Here is a 19,675-nt window from a genome sequence, read left to right on the forward strand (position 1 = left end):
GGTTACTAATGGCTGAGGCGGGAGCAGGCAGCTGGCTTTGGGGGTGGTGGGGGGAGCACTCGGTTCCCTGGGACTCCCACTGAGAAAATACCATCCCCACCCCACCCCTGGCGCCAATTTCCAGGAGAGTGGACGGAGAGATGCCAAAGAGGCAAAGAGCCCTGTAAATTAGGGATGGGGGCACAGAATGCTGGGGAGTCTCTGAGGTAGGAGGGAAGAAATATTATAAGATGGGGAGCGGGGGGTGGTGGTGGTGGTGTTTAGAGGAATAGAAGCAGCTGCCAAAAAGAGAGGAAGAGGAACACAAACATCACACAAAGGCAGTTTGGAAAAAGAAATGTTTTATTCCTCTTTGCACAGAGCAGTATATGAAGGTGGCTACCATCCTGACTCCACACATATCTTACACAGCAATGCCCCCTCACAGATGCCCAGTATCCGCCCACACTCTTGGAGAACTGGCAGTTAGTCTGTGGGGCAGAACTCAAAGTCTCAGGAAGATTTCTTGAGACGTTTTTTGCGGGAAGTTTTGGGTCGGGGGGGGAAGAGATGAGACGAAATAGTGGCTGTTCCTTCCTCTGTCTTCCTGGGGGAATCCAAATCCCCAAGGTTTTCTGAAGAAAGGTGCCTCTCTCAGTTAGCAAGGGAGGGGAGGCGCCCAGACCTACTGCCTGGAGTAAGGCTGGGGCAGAGAGGACAGGGTTAAGCAGCAGACAGAGACTGCAGACCCAAAGCAGAAGAGTGAAATGCATGTAGGGGAGAGAAGGGGCTGAGAGAGCCCAGAGGCCCAAGTCATAAATTCCACCCTGTCCCTGTTCTGAGCAGAAACTCTCCTTCCCAAGACTAGAATGGAGTTTTAGTTCAGGGACTGGCTTTGCTCCAGGGCACAGAGAGGACAAGCCAGGCGGAGATCCCACGGGTAGTGAAGGTGGAGAGTTAAGGTACTGGCCCGAGAGACGGACCCTCTCACAACGGACACTCACAGACCACAGCAGTTTTGAAGTTACAAGCCAGGATTGGGGTAAAAAAAACTCAGCTGTGTTTGAAATAAAGAATTTTATAGGCCCTCTCCAATAAAATTTAAATCACTGCTTCTTCCACACTGTCCCCTGCCTATGAGTTGTTCCCAGTCTTTTTTTCCAAGGCTGGAGACCTGGGCAGTAAGAAGAAATGGGAGAAAATACCAAGCCCAGCCGGGCTGCGGCAGAGACTTGATATGCCTCTCCCCACCCTCACTCATTCTAAAGAAAAGAATTCCCTCTCCCTCCCCTTGCTGGACATATGGGCTGCTGGGATAAAGGCAAAGGGAGGAAAACACTCAGCACATTCCTTCTCCTGCTTTGAAGTGTAGCTGCAGCAAAGGGCACAGAAATGGAGAAGAAAATACAGGGGAGCCTAATCCAGTGGAGAAAGGAAGAGGGTGCTGCCCCTGCCCATGTCCAAATCCACTGAGAGCCTGACTGACTCCCAGAACTGCCAAAAGGAGGGAGAAGGAACGGGAAGCGTATATGGGGTTGAGGTGGGAATGAGGAGGCAACAACAGACAGGAGGGAGATTTAAGGATCCCTGTGATCCCCGAGATGACCCTGAGAGCATCATTTGGGGGACTGCATGACAAGTCACAGCCGACGTGGATTTTTTGAGGGGGTGAGGAGCCAGGATCAGTGGGGTCTTCACCGAAGGAGGGACCACTTGATCTGTTCTTTGGCTGACTGTAGCACCTGCAGGGACAAGGGCGGCATTGAGGGGCTTGCTGAGGGGCAGGGCAGGGGTGGGGATGGGGCTCTCCTTCCCCTCACTTGCCTTCCCTGTCCTTAGAAGATTGGCAAATAGAAAATCCCCAAGGGTAGAGGGATGGGAAGAAGCTCTCTAAGGCCCTAGAGGACTGTCAGTTTGGGAAATTCCAAAAAAACTCAAGTCCACTGGGGGGATGAAGAGAGAGGAGGTATACCTGGGAGGAAAGAAAAAACTGGGGGTTACTGGACATATGATAAAAGGAGGGGGGTTACCATATCCAGATGGACTTCTTGGTGAGAATTCCAAGTGGGTAGAAAACAGAATCCCCCACACCCCCACCCCCACCCCGCCCCCATCAGGTAGACAATCTATCTGCAAAGTAGCAAGATGGATCTGCAAAACCTGCATGCATATTCTAGAGTATGCATTGCCAGCTTAGCCCTCATTTGAATAATAAGAGAAAGAGAGAGTGTGTGTGTGCATGCACACAGACCATCTGCTTAAGGCAAGCCTCTGCTGGGGAATAAATCACTGAATGAGGCATCAGGCAGGGGGAGGGTTTGAAGGGTACAGAGCAAGGCTGACAGCCACTGCTCATAGGAAAGTGGGATAGGAGTTGGGATGGGTAGGGAGCACTGGGCTGTATGAGCCATGAGCCCCAGTTCTCCGGATTAAAAGGAGCCAAAGAAGATGTGTCTTAAGTCTCTAGTCTGCTGAGTTCAGGCTTGGTGGGCTAGGGTGGAATGCTATGCTAGCCTCTTTAGTGACCCGGTCCCTCTGGAGAGGAAGAAGGAAGAAAGTCATACCTGAGACACAGTCTGCTCCGTAAGGGGTACATCTTCTCCCTACGGCACAGAGAGACAAGCAGTCAGCGTGGAAAAAAGCTGGAGTAAGACCTGACTGAGGTTGGGCAGGGAGGAAGGAAGAGGTAGTCCTTTAAACTGAAGTGAAGGGCACATGCCCTAACCTTCTCAGTCCCTCCTAGGGACTAGTTAGTGCAGCCACAATTTTACTTGGCCAGAGGGACTGTGAACCAAAAAAAAAAAAAAAAAGGGTCATTTCATCTATCTTCTGTTTTAAGGCAGGAGGACTTCTTAAGATTTATTCCATTCCAGGTAATCAGCAGGTTATCTGATTCTCAACTTGGGGGTGGGAGACCTGATTCCCTAGTCAGAGAAGACCTTCCCTGAATATCAATATCGCTAGGGAGAGGATGAGGGGGAGCCCGGGGTAGTTTAATGGATCCCGCAAGGCCTGATGGGTAACGACAGCATGTTAATTTGAGAAATAAACTGCTGCAACAGCAGCCTGAGAAGGGAAAGGAGGGAGTCGGTTGGGAGGTGGGGGGACCTTCTCTCTTGCCACATGGAGACATATGTTAAAGGAGAAGATTAAACTATGCAAATGGAGCCCACGGCAGTTAAGGGAGAAGATTTCCCATTACCCGGCACTGTCAGCCTTCACTCTGTGGAGGTCAGAGCCGGGACATTCTGTGAGTGGGGAGACTGGCTTTGCTCAGGCCTCTCTGTAGCCCTACAATTTGCTGGTTGGCTCCCTCTGCACCTCGATGACTTGAGGCTTTCTATGGTTAACTCAGAAGCCTCTTTCTGGTACCACTGGCACCAAAGAGGACAGAGGTTCTGACAAATAAGTACTTCCTGATGGAGAGGGGCTGTCCTCAGTTTCCTAAGACTTTAAAAGACAAGGAAGACACTCCTCTGCCTCATATGATTGGATTCATTCCCCCAGGAAGAAGCAGCCAACCTCAAATTCCTTTATCATTTTAGAACCATCAATATTCAAGTTCCCTTTATTTCATCTTTGATTTTAAAAGTATGTATTAAATGTCCACTCTGTGCAGACTGTATGAGACACTAGGTACCAGGTTAGGGGCAGAAATACCTTCCTTCTGCTTCCCGTCCTTAAGATAAGGACAATTTGAAAGGGAAGGAGACAGTTACATGTATTCTACCAGCCCCAACCCTTTAGATCATTGAGGAGGTTTGGTGCTGGAGGATGAGTGGATGGGGGCTGTGGGGGACAGGCACAGTCCTACTTACCCTTAATGCCACCCGGTGTACCACTTGCTGTGGATCACTCTCTAGGATCACCCTGAAGAGACAAAGAAGAGACCACTGTTCACTCTGTCCTGAAGGACCAACTTACTATGGGGGAACTCTGGTCACTGAGCCCCCTTGCCTCAGGACAGGGGCAGTGGCCCCACCCCTCATCCCAGATCCAGGGAGGTCCAGGGAGGGCAGAGAACTCACCCTCCATCTACGATTTCGTCCACAGCCAAGAAGAGCCCCTCCATGTTCTCCAGCAAAGCTCGCTTTTCTACATTTTTCCTGAGTTCCCAAGAGAAGAGAAAACCCAGCCTGGGTGTGAAAGGGATCCTAGGACATGGTCTGAGTTGGGGGAGCCTAGCTAGACCAATGTATGTTTCCATTAAGCACACAAAGAAGTGAATAAGAACTTTCTGGCTAACCCATCCTAACACCCTTCCTACACTTCTTTGCTGAGTAAGGATCAGGAATGCCAGGAAAGAGATTCAAAATATACATAGTCAATTTCTGCCTATTCAAGGGCTGATTTCCAGAGCTATGCTTTCTTTCCTATCTGCTATGATGCTGCTTACAACATTGCTCATGAACACTGACATCAGTGGGTGGAAAAAAGGAAATACACAGAGCTAACACTCAATCTGGAGGTGGCGGGAGGTGAGGAGGGGCTGAGTGCAAACTCTATTTGCACTCAACCTCTGACAAGCCTTCTAAGACTCTCTCAGCTCCACACTCCCCTCCCCAGCCTCCTTCCCCAGCTCTGCTCAGGCCTTGAAAAGAAGCCCAACTAGGGGATTGGGAACCGCCAGGGCCAGCATCCACCAGCCTCAGATCCGGTGGTTGGTGCACATGGCCAGTCACATCTGTCAGTTCGACTCTTTCACTAGATCACTGAAATGAAACCTATTCATTCACCTGGCTGAGAAATAAATCATCCCCTTCCTGAGGAAATCTGAGCCATTCACCCTGCTGATTTTGTGGGGCTGAGAGCGCCTGCTGTTCTGCTCCGTCTGGATGGATGTCTGTACTGGGCTCACTGGGGAGCCCTGGATGTTTTCAGGAAAAGTATCTTATATCTCTTCTATGGCCCATCCACATGGGGAGCAGAGGTTGGCAGGGAGGTAGATGGAGAGGAGAGGGTAAAAGGCACATTCTTCCTGTTCTATAGAAGGAACAACTAAGGGCCGCACATGAAAAATTAGGAGTGCTGCCTCCATTCCCAAGATGCTGATGTCGTATCCGGGACATTTCCCTATGCTTGCCCTTTCTCTATCTTGAATGTAAAGAATGAAGCCCAAGAGAACACTGTGAGGTGCTTGGAGCTCTGACAGAGCCACGGCAGGATGTGACAGTAGATACAGAGGCAAAGATTCTGCTCCCTCCCAATCCTTTTTCTCAGGATAATTATTCCACAGGAGTAACACACTCCCCCATCCAGTCCTCCCTATCAGTGTAAATTACTCTGAAATAATAAGCCCAACTTCTCAAGGTAAATCAACTCCTTGCAGCCTCTGCTGAGCCCCCACAAATCCCTGGGCCCGAAGAATAGTGACTTTCTTTCCCAAACAGATGTCAAGAATGGCCTGCTCACCTCAGCATCTGGCTCAATGAGTCGAAGAGGCAGTTCAGAACAGTCATGAGCATCAGCTATTTGGAGACAGAAGAAGCAGAAGGATAAAGTTCAAGGCCCCGAAAGCTGCTACCTGAAAACAAAACCCTCTAACTCATTAAGGATCAAAAGACACAGGCTTTCACAAAAGACCAACAGCATATGGTGGAAGTGAGAGTAAAACAGGAAGAAGACAAAAATAAATTCTGCTTCATGATCTCGTAATCTGAGGTCTCTCTTTGACCAGACTGTTCAAACAGAACTTTCTTGTCAGTCTTTTGCATGTCTTTCCCAACTGTATATGTGTTACCCTATGTCTTAGAAAAATCATTAACCAAGCAATAGCTGAAGTCAGTTGTGGAGACAGCAGACTTTGGAGTCAGACAGACATGGACTTAAATCCTCGCTGAACCATTTCTAGATGTGTGACCCTGGGAAAGTTATCAGGTTGAACCACATGAAACAGCCACTTCTGCAGTCCAACAGTGGTCAAATATAAGTAATTTCATACTGTTCCTCAAGGTTTAGTTTAATCATCTATAAAACGAGGGCACTAGTGCCCAAAACTCTTAGAAGTGTTATAAGGTTTAAATAACAATGCATTCTACAAAGCACTTACAGCAATAAGAATTCAGTAAGAACTGGTTTTCTCAAACTCTGACTTTTGCCTCAAATTATGTGGGGGCTTATTTTTACTTATCTACTCTCCTGAAAGTTGTGACCTGACATAAATAGTTTTTCCTACATATGGGAAGCAGGTTAGAGCTATACCCACAGTCTACAAAGAGCCACTCAGAATATGGCTTCAATGTGACCCGGAATATTGCCTAATTGGCCCAAACTCAGTCAGGTGTGGCTCATTCACAGGTGAACCCTGATCACAACTCAGAAATCCATCTTAAAAAACACTATGCTGGGAAGGCCACTGATACTGTTATGTTAGTGTGTTATCAAAACATAGATGGTGTGTCCTATGTGGACAGAGAGAGAAAGCCGGGAAAGCTTGCATTCCAGGTTGATTTAGTTGCTCGGCCGTGTTTGTGAGGCTGACATGGATCTCGGACAACTTCATTAGCCAGTCAGAAACCAAAGGCACACGGCAGTCCTTGGGCCCAGAACCAGTCAGAAGGTCCTGCCAGCGGTTCAGGAGGTGAGAGCAGAGATGGCAGAGTGTGGGGATTCTCACCTCATTTTCATAGGAGCTGCCGATCACATAGAAATAGAGATCAATACTGCTTTTGTATACCACTGTCAGGCCTTCCAAGAGGGCAATTTCACCTGTGGGGATGGGTTGGGGGAACAAAGGTGGAAACAGTGGGTGGTCTGAGACTTGGAAGTAGGGCAGAGGGAGTTACCATGAATTAGTATTCAGCTATGTGGGGCTGAGGGAAAGTGGGTCTTAATGACCCCCCAAAAGACTGAAGTTGACCTTTTTCTTTTCAGGTGATAGAATAAGAAGGCAAGTATAAATGGGGGAGTCTAAGCATCTTCTTCTCCAACTGCTCCCCACCCCTACTACCCTTATTTCCCTCCTTGTATATGAGACAGGATACTAGTCGATCCTTCGGAGGTGAAAATGCAGAGCGGTCACCTTTACAGACTTCCATTTACCTGCCCTAATGGATGCGGTACAATAAGCAGAGCTGCAGTTAAATTTGTCAAGTGAGGCTCATAAATCCAGGGACTAGACAGGTAGCTAACAGCCAACCTTCTAGCACGGTATTCCCGCGTGAGGTACACTCACCTCCCCATTACATTTCTGAAGAGTTTATTATATGAGGGGAGGAGGAAAAAAGAGAAAAAGGAGGCAGAGTCATTTTATCCTTTCTCCACAGTCCTGCTGCCACCCCCTTCCCACTATGGCTCCCCCCACCCCCGCCCCCCACCATGGGGAGTAGTGAAAGGAAAACGACCTACTGTCAGTCCGATGGGTCTTGTTGAAAATGTTCTTCTCAAAGGCCTTTTGCTCCTTGACACTGGGGTAGGTGTCGTCATAGTACTGATCAGAAGGAAGGAGACGGGTTGGGCTGTTAGAGCTGGAAGCCCAGGATGATTAGTGACTGTTTTGCCCTGGGTCTTGGATTTCTCCCCTTCAAGGGATAGGGTGAAGAGAAATACTGACAGGAAGAAGGGAGAACCATAGAGGCAGGGAATGGGCAGTGAGTAATTGGATAGAAAACAAATATTTTAAGGACCCTGCTCTAAGCCACCCCACCTCATGGTTCCCAGGATGGAAGGGTGAAAGGCCTAGAAGCCCTGTGTGGAGGCTCTGCCCCATCTGTACGCCTGGGCAGCAGCCCTGAGGCCATCCCCAGGCACCACCCTAGGTCAGGGAGCACTGCTAGAGAACACAAAAGGCACCAGCCCTCACTCACTGAGCAAAGCTGAGGAATTGGGAAGGGCTGCAAAACCCTCCTCCATAGAAGGACAAGCTCTGCCTGTGCTCTCGGCTCTCTGCTGTCTTAGCTTCCTTTCCAGCAAACTCAAAGAAGCAAAAGGCAAGCTAGCACACCATGGAGCCCACTACCAAGCTCTCCCTGGCACCGGGGTGGAGATGCAGGCTGCTAAATCGCTCTGCTCTTTAGGGGCTAATCCGTCGCAGTCAGCTGAAGAACTATGACAGGTCTGGCATTTAGTAACTGGATAACTGTTTCAAAAGGTGTCCTGCATAGTTACATCCAATTACAGGGAGGAACAGCTGGTGAATTCTAAACTAATCTCTACCTGCTGATTGATTTATGCGATGCTTGCCTGGAGTTAATACACCAGGGACAGAAAAAATTTCTCCAGGAGGGGGAGAATATGGAGGAAGAGGAGAGGGGTGTCCTTCCTCTTCTCTTTCAATGGATCCAAAGTTAGAAACATCAGACTGGGGAAGTCAGGAAGTTGCAGGCTTGGTGGTGACTGTGGATGTAGGGCTGAAACCGTGGACTGCACGAGAATTCCCTGGAAAAATTCAGGCAGGATGATGGGGTAGAAGGGAAAGGGACAGGGGTGATGGGCCTGGGCAGGCTGCTTCTCACAACCACACACTTCTTTGTTCAGAAACCAAGCTCCAAAGCTCCTCTCTTCTGATGTTGATGACAAAGTCTAAGGATGGGCAGGTAGAGAAGCAGGGCAACCAACAGATAGGAGCAGTTTAGGTTTTATTTGGAGTAGTCACAGATGGAAGAATTCTCACAATTATTTGTGGATAAAGAGGAGTGAATGGGGCCAGTCCCAAGATTCAAAACTCTGTCTTGATTCTCAACTAATCTGAAAGGGAATCTCACCTTGGCAAAAAGTCGATCTCCATCATTGTCCAGAATCAGGATGGCTTTGACGGTGTACAGGGAGGGTTCCTGAAGAGATATGAACACATCTTCAGTCCTGAAGGCTCTTGCCACCACTCACAAACAAGATACCTTCTCCTAATCCTACTGGGGCTGCAACGGGTTACAGAGATGCCTCTGTATGTCCCCTATCCCAACCTGGTCAGATTCTGACATTTCCCACCGAGATTGACTGAGCGACAAATGAACTGAATTGAGGGAGGGGACATTTCAACAAAGGACTCAAAGCAGCGCCAGAGAAACAATTTCTATGAGCCAGACTCACAGAAGGCTTAATCAAAGTAGGTCATGCTGTTATTTCCAAATATTATGCTATAGTTATTTTCCAAATTACTCTCCCTCCTCCCTGGTCTCCCATGCATAGGTGGGTATGGAATGTGACCAGATTAATTAATAAGCACTGCACAGGGCTATAGGAAAACAGGGTTGAATGCCCTAGTGTACTTGGAAGTTGCTGCAGTGGCAATGCAGAGGCATAAAGCAAGCCTTCCCTAAACCACCCACACACGGAGCAGAGGGGAAGGAGTAGGCACGCGCACATGTACACACTCACACACAGACACACCAGTTCTGAATGCAGCCCAGGGAGACATCTGTCTTCTAAGACTTCTTCTAGGATGCCAAACTCCTCTACTATATCCTGACCACAACCACTTAACTTGCCAAGACAAAAACCAATCTGAATTCAGGGTTGTTAAGAAGCAGTAAGAAGAGGCTCCATCTAAGAAACATTGTGAAACCTGCAGATAAGGATCAGGAGAGGAGTGGTCCTTCACCACCAAGAATCAACCTTTGAGGAAACTGGCTCTCATAAAGAAATCAGGGACTTCTCTGGTGGCCCAGTGGTTAAGACTCCATGCTTTCATTGTAGAGGGCATGGGTTTGTCCTGGGTTGGGAAACTAAGATTCTGCATGCCACATGGCACAGCCACAAAAAAAAAAAAAAAAAAGAAAGAAATCAAGAGTCTCAGCCTTAATGGTTACACTCAAACTCAAAGCATGTCACTTCGTAAAAGCTCCTCCACTTCTGCAACTTTCAGGGAACCAACTAACACGAAAGAAGAAGAAGGGAAGGGAGGTAGTGGTACATGTATGAAAGTGTTTGTAGGCTCATAGTCCTTGACTGTCAATGTTACTTACCAGGCATATCCTTCTCCTGTGCTATGATATGAGACAAGGCTGATGCTTTGCTACCTCCATTTTCTGATGCTACTTAGGAAACCCACAGCTCTCACAGGGCCAAACATATTCTCTATTCTCCAAGCATATGTTTAACAAAGACCCAAACGTGAGGAGAAAAGAATTGCTGCCAAGGATTGTAGCTTCTACCAAGGTAAACTACCTTATGAGGCTCCAGGAGGTTTATGGTTCCAAGCAAAGAACCAACCTGAGCTCAAGGAGTTAAGAAGGAGAGGAAAGGGAACCCAGTATTCTGAGAACAGAGTGATGAAGAATGTAAGCTTTCCCCACTTGGATTCTTGAGGACAGAAAATTTTGTTTCATTCACTGATTTATTACAAGTGTCCAGAATAATACACACACTAAATTCTCAATATTTATTGAATGATTATGAGACTAAATTAAGCTTGAGAGTAAGGTAAAAATTTATTGATGCAGTAAGCATCTAGGGGATTCTCTTATAATTAGGCTTCCGCATCCAGGTAGATTTTCTGGTGTGGCCCTTTTGGGTGACATTACTACCAACTCATCCTTCTCTGATGAACACTCCTTAGAAATGCCCATGCTATACACATTACTTTCTGGAATACTCTCTCAAACTAAGGGACTCTGTCTACCAGAAGGAAGTCCTCTAGAGTCTCATCTAAAAGGTCACAAATACAGCAGCTTTCTCAACTCCTAATTCCCCACAGAATGATCTTCCCATAAAGCAGGCTCAATTCTGTAGCAACCTGGATCCTTGATTCACCAACAGGGAGACACTCATGGGAATGAGTTTCTTTAATGAAGGAAAAGAAGTCCATCAGAAGAAATCATCTTTCCCACAGCCTCCTCCCTGGAAATCTTTGGCTCTGTTCAGGCTATCTGCACTCACAGCAACCTTAGAGAGCTTCCCGATGGCTTAAATGGGCATTGATCTGGCACAGGTACCTCGCGCTTGCAGCCGCAGAGTCTGGCATCTCTAGAAAGAACAGAATCCCAAAGCAGAGGAAAACGGTTACGGCCACCAGCCAAGTCGGAGAGTCAGACAATCCTCTGTGGCCAACAGGGTAAGAGAGTGCCTAAAACAGCTGGCAAAGAGAGGAACAGATTCCTGAGTCCTGCTCTCGGCTCTTTTCACTGGCTTCCTAGAAGAAGCTATCAAGGAAACCCCCAAAATAGAAACATGGATCTTCCTGGGAAGGATAAAAGACAGGGCAAAGGTGGGGGAAGGAGAAGACCAGATGTGACTGTAAGTCTGAAAGGGGTAAGAAGGCACTAGAGAAAAGGCTGGTCATTTCAAACTTCCAAAGGAATGACCACTCTAAATAAAGCCGAGAACTTGGCCAGAGCTTCCATGCTGCTTTAGTTCTCCACTCAGCTACAGGCAGACCGGCAGCTTCTTCTTTACTTCTCCTGCCACCTCCTGACTACAGCTGGTTCCACTTCAGCCTGGGGCCTTTACCTCTCAGGAGTTGGGGAGGGGGGGAGGGCCTGAAGTTCCTCTCATATCATAAAAACAGCCTGTTTAAAGGGCCCAGAAGCCATTACTGATAATGTAATTTCATTTTAAGTTTTTTTGCAAAGGGCAAGTTTATAAACAACTCCCAGCTATTAAGAAGCAGCATTCCTGGACAATGGACTAGGCCTGACCTTGTAACACATTAAATGCTGATTACGGAGAAAGACCCTACACGCTTAGGGCCATGTTCAAAGGATTTTTAAAGGCCTGTTCTTCCCTCCCACTCCCAAATGGGTAGCTGCTAGAAAGCTTTCGAGACAAAGTTCTGTGATGCACTGACTTTCAGAGAGCCACAGCCTGAGTGTATAACAGAACTTCACCTCAAATGCTAATGGTGACTGGAAATGATATACAGGCAGATTGGTCTGTGGGAGGTTGGGTGGCTCAGATTTTCATGTCCCTTTTTATTATCAAGAAAACTAGACTGTACTCCTCAGGAGAGCTGAAACAACACCGAACAAGCAACGAGACTGCTACAAACAAGTCTTTGATCTTAATCAGAGGCTTCTGAAGCTTGGTGAAAAACAACATCTCCTGGTACGCCCTACCCCCGCACACAGAGGACTAAAAGGGAAGAGTCATTCCTAGTGCTGCCCCCTGTGGGTCTTCAGGTGACCTGCAGCTTCCTCAGGACTATAATTATTAGCAAAAATATTCAAAAGGCAGAGCTGGAGAAAAGCTCTTATTTGTGTGTCTTGTAAGTCAAACTAGGAGAAACGGGCCGAAAAAGCCTAGAATTAAGTCTGTTCACAATGTACAGTCAAGGATACTCTGGGATAAGATCGTGATATGCCACCAGAAGAGGACCAGGGTAGCGTTTGGAGCAGGCAGACAGGATATTTGGGGGTTATGCCTATTTCATTTTGTCTTTGGTGGGGGCAGGGGGAGGCGGGAGAAGGGACGGAGCCAAGAAGCCTTTGTGGAGTTAGAGGCTGCGATCCACAAAGCCGAAAGGACACAAGTAAAAAATCTGGTTGAGATTTCTAGAAAGTCCTTCATTCTCTACTTATAAAGAAATCTTTATGGCCATGCCAGGTGTAGTACCCTGGCTTGACACTAGATCTCAATCGACTAGAAACAAGATGCTCTTTCTTTAAATCTATTTATAAAGTAAAACCAAGACTATAAAAAACCAGGAGAAATTTCTAGATACCACTCCAGCTCCACATGGCTGAGCAGGTATTTTGCTCCCTGATTCTGTGCCAATTTCTAAAATGAAAAGCTCCTCTAGGATTGAAGGCTCCAGTTTGCCAGCCACAAGCCTGGGGACATCAGATGAGAAGAACTAGCTAAAGGTTTAGCCAGAGAAAAAGTTTTCACATACTACCCAAGGGTTTACTTAGATTCAAACACAGCTCAGGAAAGAAGAGGAGCCACAGGTACCACAGAACATTCCCTAGCCGATGTGAGACCAAATGTTGGTTATTAAGAGGAAAGTGAACACAAGTGTCAGGAAGAACTGATGGCAGGAAGAGCCACCTGGAAAGAATCTTCAGATCTGACACAGAAACAAAACATAAAAGCACGGTCACCGGAAGCCTGCCACTACAAGGAAAAATGTCTCCAACTCCTAAAATCTTTTATTACAGTCTGCATCAGCCATTAACTCAAGTCCTACCTTTCTCTGGGAGTCAGCTTTCTCACTGGAGAAATGAGAGGCCTGAGCTAGATCAGTTAAGGTTAGTAACTTTTTTGAGTTACATTAGATCCCCTTCAATAAGCTGATGAAATCCATGGACCTTGTTACCAAGAAAACACACGTTCACAAATTCTGATGATTTCAAGTTCATAGACCTAGATTTAGAATTACACAAGATTCTCTCTGAATACAAAAAGATGGTGTGGAGAGGGGAGAAAAAAAAGGAGAAATGAGTGATACTTTTGTAAACCAGCCTCTCACCTCTGCCAGGCACCGAATAATGACTTCAATAAACATGTGTGTGGCCTTCATAAATAAATAATTGAGAAAACTAACACAGCCAGCAGGGGGAGCTAAGGTCAGCACCACACCCCTCCAGCTTTCAGTCAGTAAATCCAACAGCTCTGAGACAAGCAGAACAAAGATAACCAGATCCCAAACTCTTCAGGAATGCAGTTTCAGGTCCTTTCTTAAAATTCTGAAAGTCTATCTGCCAGAGAATTTTTTGCACAGAGGATACACAGTTCCTAATTCTTCAGCTATTCTGGAAATCAAAGAATTACAAAAATGAGAGACAAAGTGAGGAGCACTGCTATAAAGAGATGAACTGAATAAGCAGAAATCAGAGTACTCCTCAGGTGTGAAATACCTGAACCCCGAGAGCAACATTAGAACTTCCTGCTTGCCCTGTTGGATAATCCAAGAGCCCTCATTTAAATACCACACAGCAAAGGGAAAAATCAAATGGGGCTATATCTATTTCTGATGAGTCCTTGGTCATGATTTGTATCGTGATATATTCCCCCCACCCATGTGCTCCTGAAAACAAAAAGCTAGTCTCTCAAAGACCGAACTGACAGCCTCTGTGTTCATCTTTCAATCTACTTGCTCCCCAAATCAACCCTGAGACAGAATTGCTATCTTCTCCCCTAGTTTCAGCCTCCCTCTAAACACTACACAAATAATAGAAAAGAAGCTAGAGAAAATTGGTAGACAGAGCTATCCAGGCCAACTGGCTGTGGATGGGGATACCTACCTTAATAGTGGGAAAATTAAAAAGCCAAATAAGGAGACCAAGGTTTCATCTGCAGCGTGTAAGACTTAGATTACACAACAGGAAAGACTTCCTGAAGAGATGGGGGTGGTCAAACATCGGAAGAGGTGACAGGCTTGGGAGTCTAAGAACAGAATTCCTCTAATAAGCTGATCTGAGAGAAAGCATAAACTGTGCAGAATCAGCAGAGGGAGATGTAAGAGGCTCTGGTCAGTACAGGGATCTCATCATGTGCATGGACTCAACCTCCCAATCCATCTTCATCAAAGCTGTCCATGGGCACACTGCCTTCCATCTTCCTAATTACTCTAGCATAAGTGGGTAGGTAGGCACTGATTCTTTATCCCTGTTCCATCCTTTATTTGCTTCTCAGTTTTCTTGTCAGTATACTGACTCTAACCAAGTCACGTTGACGGAGTAAAGCAAAAAAACAGTAGCAAGTATCTAGCTGAAAAAGAGACCCTAAATCTGCCACTAGACTCCCTCAAATATCTGGATAATTGCATTCATCCTCCCAAGGAAGACCTGGCTTCTCAGGGGTCTGGCTTTCTTCACATGGAGGCCCCCTCCTCCTCCTTTGACCATGTGACAGCTCCCCTAGACCTCTGATATAATTTATACCTTGCCAGGGACCAACTCTTTCCCACCACTGTGAAGGAGAGGGAAAAATATATATATAAATACGTCGGAAATCTATAACGAGGTCTTCTTGGAGGGCAAGACATGGGGAGAGTTAGAAGCAGCGTCAATTGCTCTTTGGAGGTTTTAGTTCAAGCCGAGGTCTGCTTCCAGCAATCAACCATTAAAACAAGCCGGTCAGAGTAACAGCACAGTTTATTCTGATCATTTAATTTGAAGTGTCAATAAATTAAACTTCAATCAATTAAACTAGGTGTGCAATAACCCAGATGGACACCCCGACACCAACATAATCACAATAAAAATTTTTATGGCTGCCAGGGACCTCACCGGGGGCAGTGCTGGCACTGCTCACGCCCTAGCTGAGAAATATATCTCCACAGTGCAGGAATGAGGAGATTGCTTCTCCTAACGAAATGGACGGGCCAAGCACCGGCAAGGACGCAGCTGGGAGAGGGGCACAGGGGACTGCCAGGAATGAGATGGGAGTGCTTTGGGGGCTTAATGTAATTGATACCTTTGCCCAGAGCAGGGGGAGGGGGCATTTAGGCCAAGTACCTCTACTGTTAGTGCCAAAAGAATTTAACAAAAGCCCCATTAAGATGATTCAGGAAGCGAAGGCCACAGAGCAATATCAGCCTTTAAAAGTCATTGATGTATTCTGCATAGTTTCTTCCTCCAATATATACACATAGTCCTGTGTGCACTCTGGATTCCCTGATTACTGAATGAGGCTTAGAATTCAGGATCTGGTCATTGTTTTAGGATAGAAATTTACAAAGGGGAGAGAAAGAATAGAATTAAGGAGTCTAGTCCATAAAGCACTGGAAAAGCTCTCAGAAAATGAATCCAGAGAGGATTAAGAAAAATGAAACCTATGAGGAAGATTTAAGGATCTGGACTGCTAGAGTAATTCAGTTTTGATGAAAAAAGGGTAAAAGGGGGAAGGAGGAAGGGGATACGTCATTATCTTTAAGATTCCAGAGGTTACTAATGGAGAATGGTGACCTGCAGAGATCTCTCTCCATTCACAACTAACAGAGAACCAGCAGAAAACAGCAGGAAAGAGGAAGCTGTGTCCAGGCCAGGAGCATTAATATCAAGCGCTAGGAATGGAAGGAGATGAAAGGGTCTCTTTCCTTAGAAAAGAACCTGAGAAAGATTAGACAAATCTGCTTGAAAGGTAGGAATGGACTACTTACTTAATTCAAGAAAGAAACGTGACCCATTGTAGAGTACCTAAATGAGGGAACCTATTAGCATCACTGACTCAATGGACCTGTTGTTGTTGCTGTCGTTCAGTCCTCAGTCGTCTCTGACTCTTTGCAGTCCCACAGACTGCAGCATGCCAGATTTGCGTGTCCATCACTATCTTCCCGAGTTTGCTCAAACTCATGTCTGTCGAGTCAGTGATGCCATCCAACCATCTCATCTACTGTCGTCCCCTTCTCCTCCTGACTTCAATCTTCCCCAGCATCAGGGTCTTTCCAATGAGTTGGGTCTTCGTATCAGGTAGCCAAAGTATTGGAGCTTCAGCTTCGGCATCAGTCCTTTCAGTGAATATTCAGGTTTGATTTCTTTTAGGATTGTCCGGTTTAATCTCCTTGCTGTCCAAGGGACTCTCAAAGATTCTTCTCTAGCACCACAGTTCGAAGGCATCAATTCTTTGGCACTCAGCCTTTTTTACTGTCCAGCTCTCACATCCGTACATGACTACTGGAAAAACCAAAGATTTGACTATATAGACCTTTGTCAGCAAAGTAATGTCTCTGCTTTTTAATATGCTGTCTAAGGTTTTCACAGCTTTTCTTCCAAGGGGTAAGCTTATTTTAATTTTATGGCTGCAGTCACCATCTGCAGTGATTTTGGAGCCCACAAAAATAAAGTCTGTCACTGCTTCCATTGTTTCCCCATCTGTTTGCCGTGAAGTGATGGGACCAGATGCCACGACCTTCATTTTTTGGATGTTGAGTTTTAAGCCAATGCACCTGAGTTTCAGCAAACTCCAGGAGATAGTGAAGGAGAGGGAAGTCTGGTGTGCTGCAGTTCACTGGGTCACAAAGAGTTGGACACAACTTAGCGACGGAACAACAACAATTGGTATTTAGAAATGGCCATAATCAGATCAAATTTCAAATGATGGTTCTTTTTGACACCTCCCCCCAACTTACTTTCCCTTCTCCTCAGTATCCTATGGCTATGTGTCTTGTAGAGGTGAGGACTGAATATACTTTGATCAGATTTTCCCAGAGGGCCAGTCAAACCAGGAAACAGACATGTGAGAGGAAGAAGCCTAAAGGAACTTTAGAGGAGGTCTGCCTTCTGTTAAGAAGTGGTTTGTTAAATACTGGTAGCTCAAATGGTAAAGAATCTGCCTGCAATGCAACAGACCTAGGTTCAATCCTTGGGTCAGGAAGATCCCCTGGAGAAGGGTGTGGCAACCCACTCCAGTATTTTTGCCTGGAGAATTCCGTGGACAGAGGAGCTTGGCAGGATACAGTCCATGGGGTCACAAAGAGTTGGACACAACTGAGTGACTAATATTTTCACTTTCATCCAGATACAATCAACACTTTAGCTCAATAGGAAGCTCAGGTAAAAGTCCAGGGAACTCCTTATACTTTTCACAACGAAGATGGTGACCCCAGAATTAGAAGATGCCACTGAACAAACAGAGAAGGAGATGAGATAAAAAGGAACAGTGAGAAAGATAGTATGAAACTAGTGACACTGTGTATACAGAGAAGTTGATTCATTACATACAATGATGTCTTAGGGCATTAGGGCTTAATTCTCTCCTGGAACTCCAGTTGAGAAGGGCTGGAATGGTGAGAAAGATACATAAGTTCTTAATTGGGGGCCCAAAATATATTGAAAATAGTAAAGAGCACACACATACAAAAATGTTGGGAAACACAGACAAAGAGGAAGGAAATTACTGATATGATATTCTAAGAACTCTGGTGACCAATACAAGAACTGATTGTTGGTACTTCGTACCTAATTAAAGCTTTATATAACTGATAGTTGAATGTACAATCTGGCATACTGAAGAGGTGGAAAGCCCACGATAATACGAGAGAAAATACTTGGTCTGGGAGGGTTAGGAGTCAAAAACTAATCCTGGTTTTGACTGTGCTTACTCCAGGAAGCCCTTTTCCCTTAATCTTCGTTTCCCTTTACACATCACATAGGTTACTCAGGACAAAGAATCAGTAAGGTTTCTAAAGCAAACTTCAGGGATACTTGATCAGGTCAGCAAGGATCTGTGAATGAAGCATTTTAGGTAAAGATTAAAATGGATATAAGGAAGAAGCAGGTGGAAACAAACTTCACCAAGGAAGCAAAGATAAGAACTGAAGTAAGAGAAAATGTGAGAGGGAGAGAGACTTTCACATATAACTCAGGTCACCTCTACACACAGATCCCTTGTTAAAAGGGCTCCTGGAGTATCATCTTCCTCACTCCTTTACCTATAAGCAGGCTCCCTTCTAAATAGAACTAAGGGCCAGTCTAAAAATTTCTTAAAACTTCCAAAGAAACCAATTCCCTAGAATTCATCTCAGTCTGTTAACTAGTTAAGAACACTGGTTAACTGGTTGGTACAGAAAATATCTTTAGTAAGATTTTAAAGCTTTCTACCTAGACTTAAACAACCCCTGTTTTTGGAAGGAACTATCCCTATATTTGCCATTTTGAAAGAGGGATATTGAAACCTGTTATTCTCTTTAACCTGATGAGGATTTGGAGGTGTACATGTGAAGAGCTGAAGGGGGGGACGGGGAGGCAAAAAAGGAACCTAGAGTTCAATTCAATTAAGGAAGAAGCTGGGAGTTAAATTCCTACACATTACACATACATATACATGTTAACAACCCCACGTTGGAAAGGGGTGGGGCACTTTTGAGAGAGGTAAATAAATAAGAAGTAATAGTATTTTATTTTTTTGAACAAGCAAAAAGGATTATATGGACAGGGGAGGTAACACACTGCTTTAGTCACCAAAATTCTTACATAACCAGAGAAGAGTTGGCATCCCAGATCCTACAATAAGAATTCCCAAAATTTAAATGAACAGGGGAAAGGAGAACAGAATAAGAAGTCTGAAAACACATTCCACAATCCAACACTAAGTCTTATCAGGTATTCCAGAACTCTAATGGAATACTGATTCCTTATGATGACAAAATCTACATAGTAGGAAATAGAAGAAAATAGTTTTTTTAAGGTCTACGACAGGGAATTATCAATGGAGAGTTGCACTGTGACAAGCTGGTTGTGATGAAACACCTGCACTCTATTCTTACAATTTGAGGCGAGTTTGGAGATTTGGGGGAACTCAAATCACAGTATCATCCACAATGCGCATAATGAGAGAATCTGAAGGACCCCAATCCAGTACGCTTATGATCCTATGTGTCCTAAGGACACCATGTGCTCCCTTCAACTTCACCAACTCTGCTCTATCCCCGGCAGAGCTTCTACTCTAAACCGAGGCTTTAGCTCCGGCACTAGGCCACAGGCTTATTCCAGGGACCTGCAAAACGTTCGGACCCCGAGGATTACCCGGAACTCCCCTTTCTACCCCCTCCCACTCAGGCTGAACCCCGACTCCCGGACCCCCTGGACATTGCAGCATCTCGGCTGCCCCTTCAGCTCCTACCAAAATCAGCGCCTCCATCTTGCCCCGCAGCTGGTGCCGACGTGGAGACACAGAGGCAACGCCGCCTCTGATTGGCCCTACGTCCGCATTAGATCCCGCCTAGGATGAAGGTTATTGGACGCCCAAATGTCAGTTATTATTTTATTGGCCAATCAGTGTACTAGTTTGCTTAGCGGAAGCAAGGTGTCCAGCCAGAAGGAGCAGGTATTTGATTGTCAGTTTAAACATTCAATAAAACGACAAAACCTCACGACTGACT

The 19,675-nt window shown here is 45.8% G+C and overlaps 1 protein-coding gene across 2 annotated transcripts; it reads right to left on the minus strand.

Annotated features, from left to right (window-relative positions):
* Window positions 1–324: 324 nt before the first annotated feature.
* Window positions 325–19,459, minus strand: COPZ1 (coat protein complex I subunit zeta 1). 2 transcript variants are annotated; one of them, XR_014051611.1, is made up of 10 exons: window positions 19,417–19,459; window positions 8,682–8,750; window positions 7,327–7,408; window positions 6,596–6,687; window positions 5,392–5,447; window positions 4,008–4,085; window positions 3,798–3,849; window positions 2,544–2,582; window positions 1,804–1,951; window positions 325–1,721 (listed from the first exon to the last, which is right to left on the minus strand). XR_014051611.1 is itself a non-coding variant. In XM_081483651.1 (9 exons), the coding sequence occupies exons 1-9, from the start codon at window positions 19,432–19,434 to the stop codon at window positions 1,674–1,676; spliced, it is 534 nt and encodes a 177-aa protein (XP_081339777.1). In that variant the 5' UTR covers window positions 19,435–19,459; the 3' UTR covers window positions 325–1,673. The 2 variants fall into 2 exon arrangements, 1 of the variants encoding a protein (XP_081339777.1); XM_081483651.1 differs by lacking the exon at window positions 1,804–1,951.
* Between the last annotated feature and the right edge of the window lie 216 nt (window positions 19,460–19,675).

The sequence above is a fragment of the Giraffa tippelskirchi genome, chromosome 4, assembly GCF_054371585.1.
Source record: "Giraffa tippelskirchi isolate mGirTip1 chromosome 4, T2T-mGirTip1v1.2.pri, whole genome shotgun sequence".
NCBI lineage: Eukaryota > Metazoa > Chordata > Mammalia > Artiodactyla > Giraffidae > Giraffa > Giraffa tippelskirchi.

Excerpts from the sequence above, each read along its gene's own strand:
- COPZ1 (XM_081483651.1), bottom strand. Across the intron at positions 5,448-6,595 it reads GCAGCTCCTATGAAAATGAG|CTGATGCTCATGACTGTTCT; the intron begins GTGAGAATCCCC and ends GTCTCCAAATAG. Across the intron at positions 1,722-2,543 it reads CGGAGCAGACTGTGTCTCAG|GTGCTACAGTCAGCCAAAGA; the intron begins GTATGACTTTCT and ends TTGTCCCTGCAG.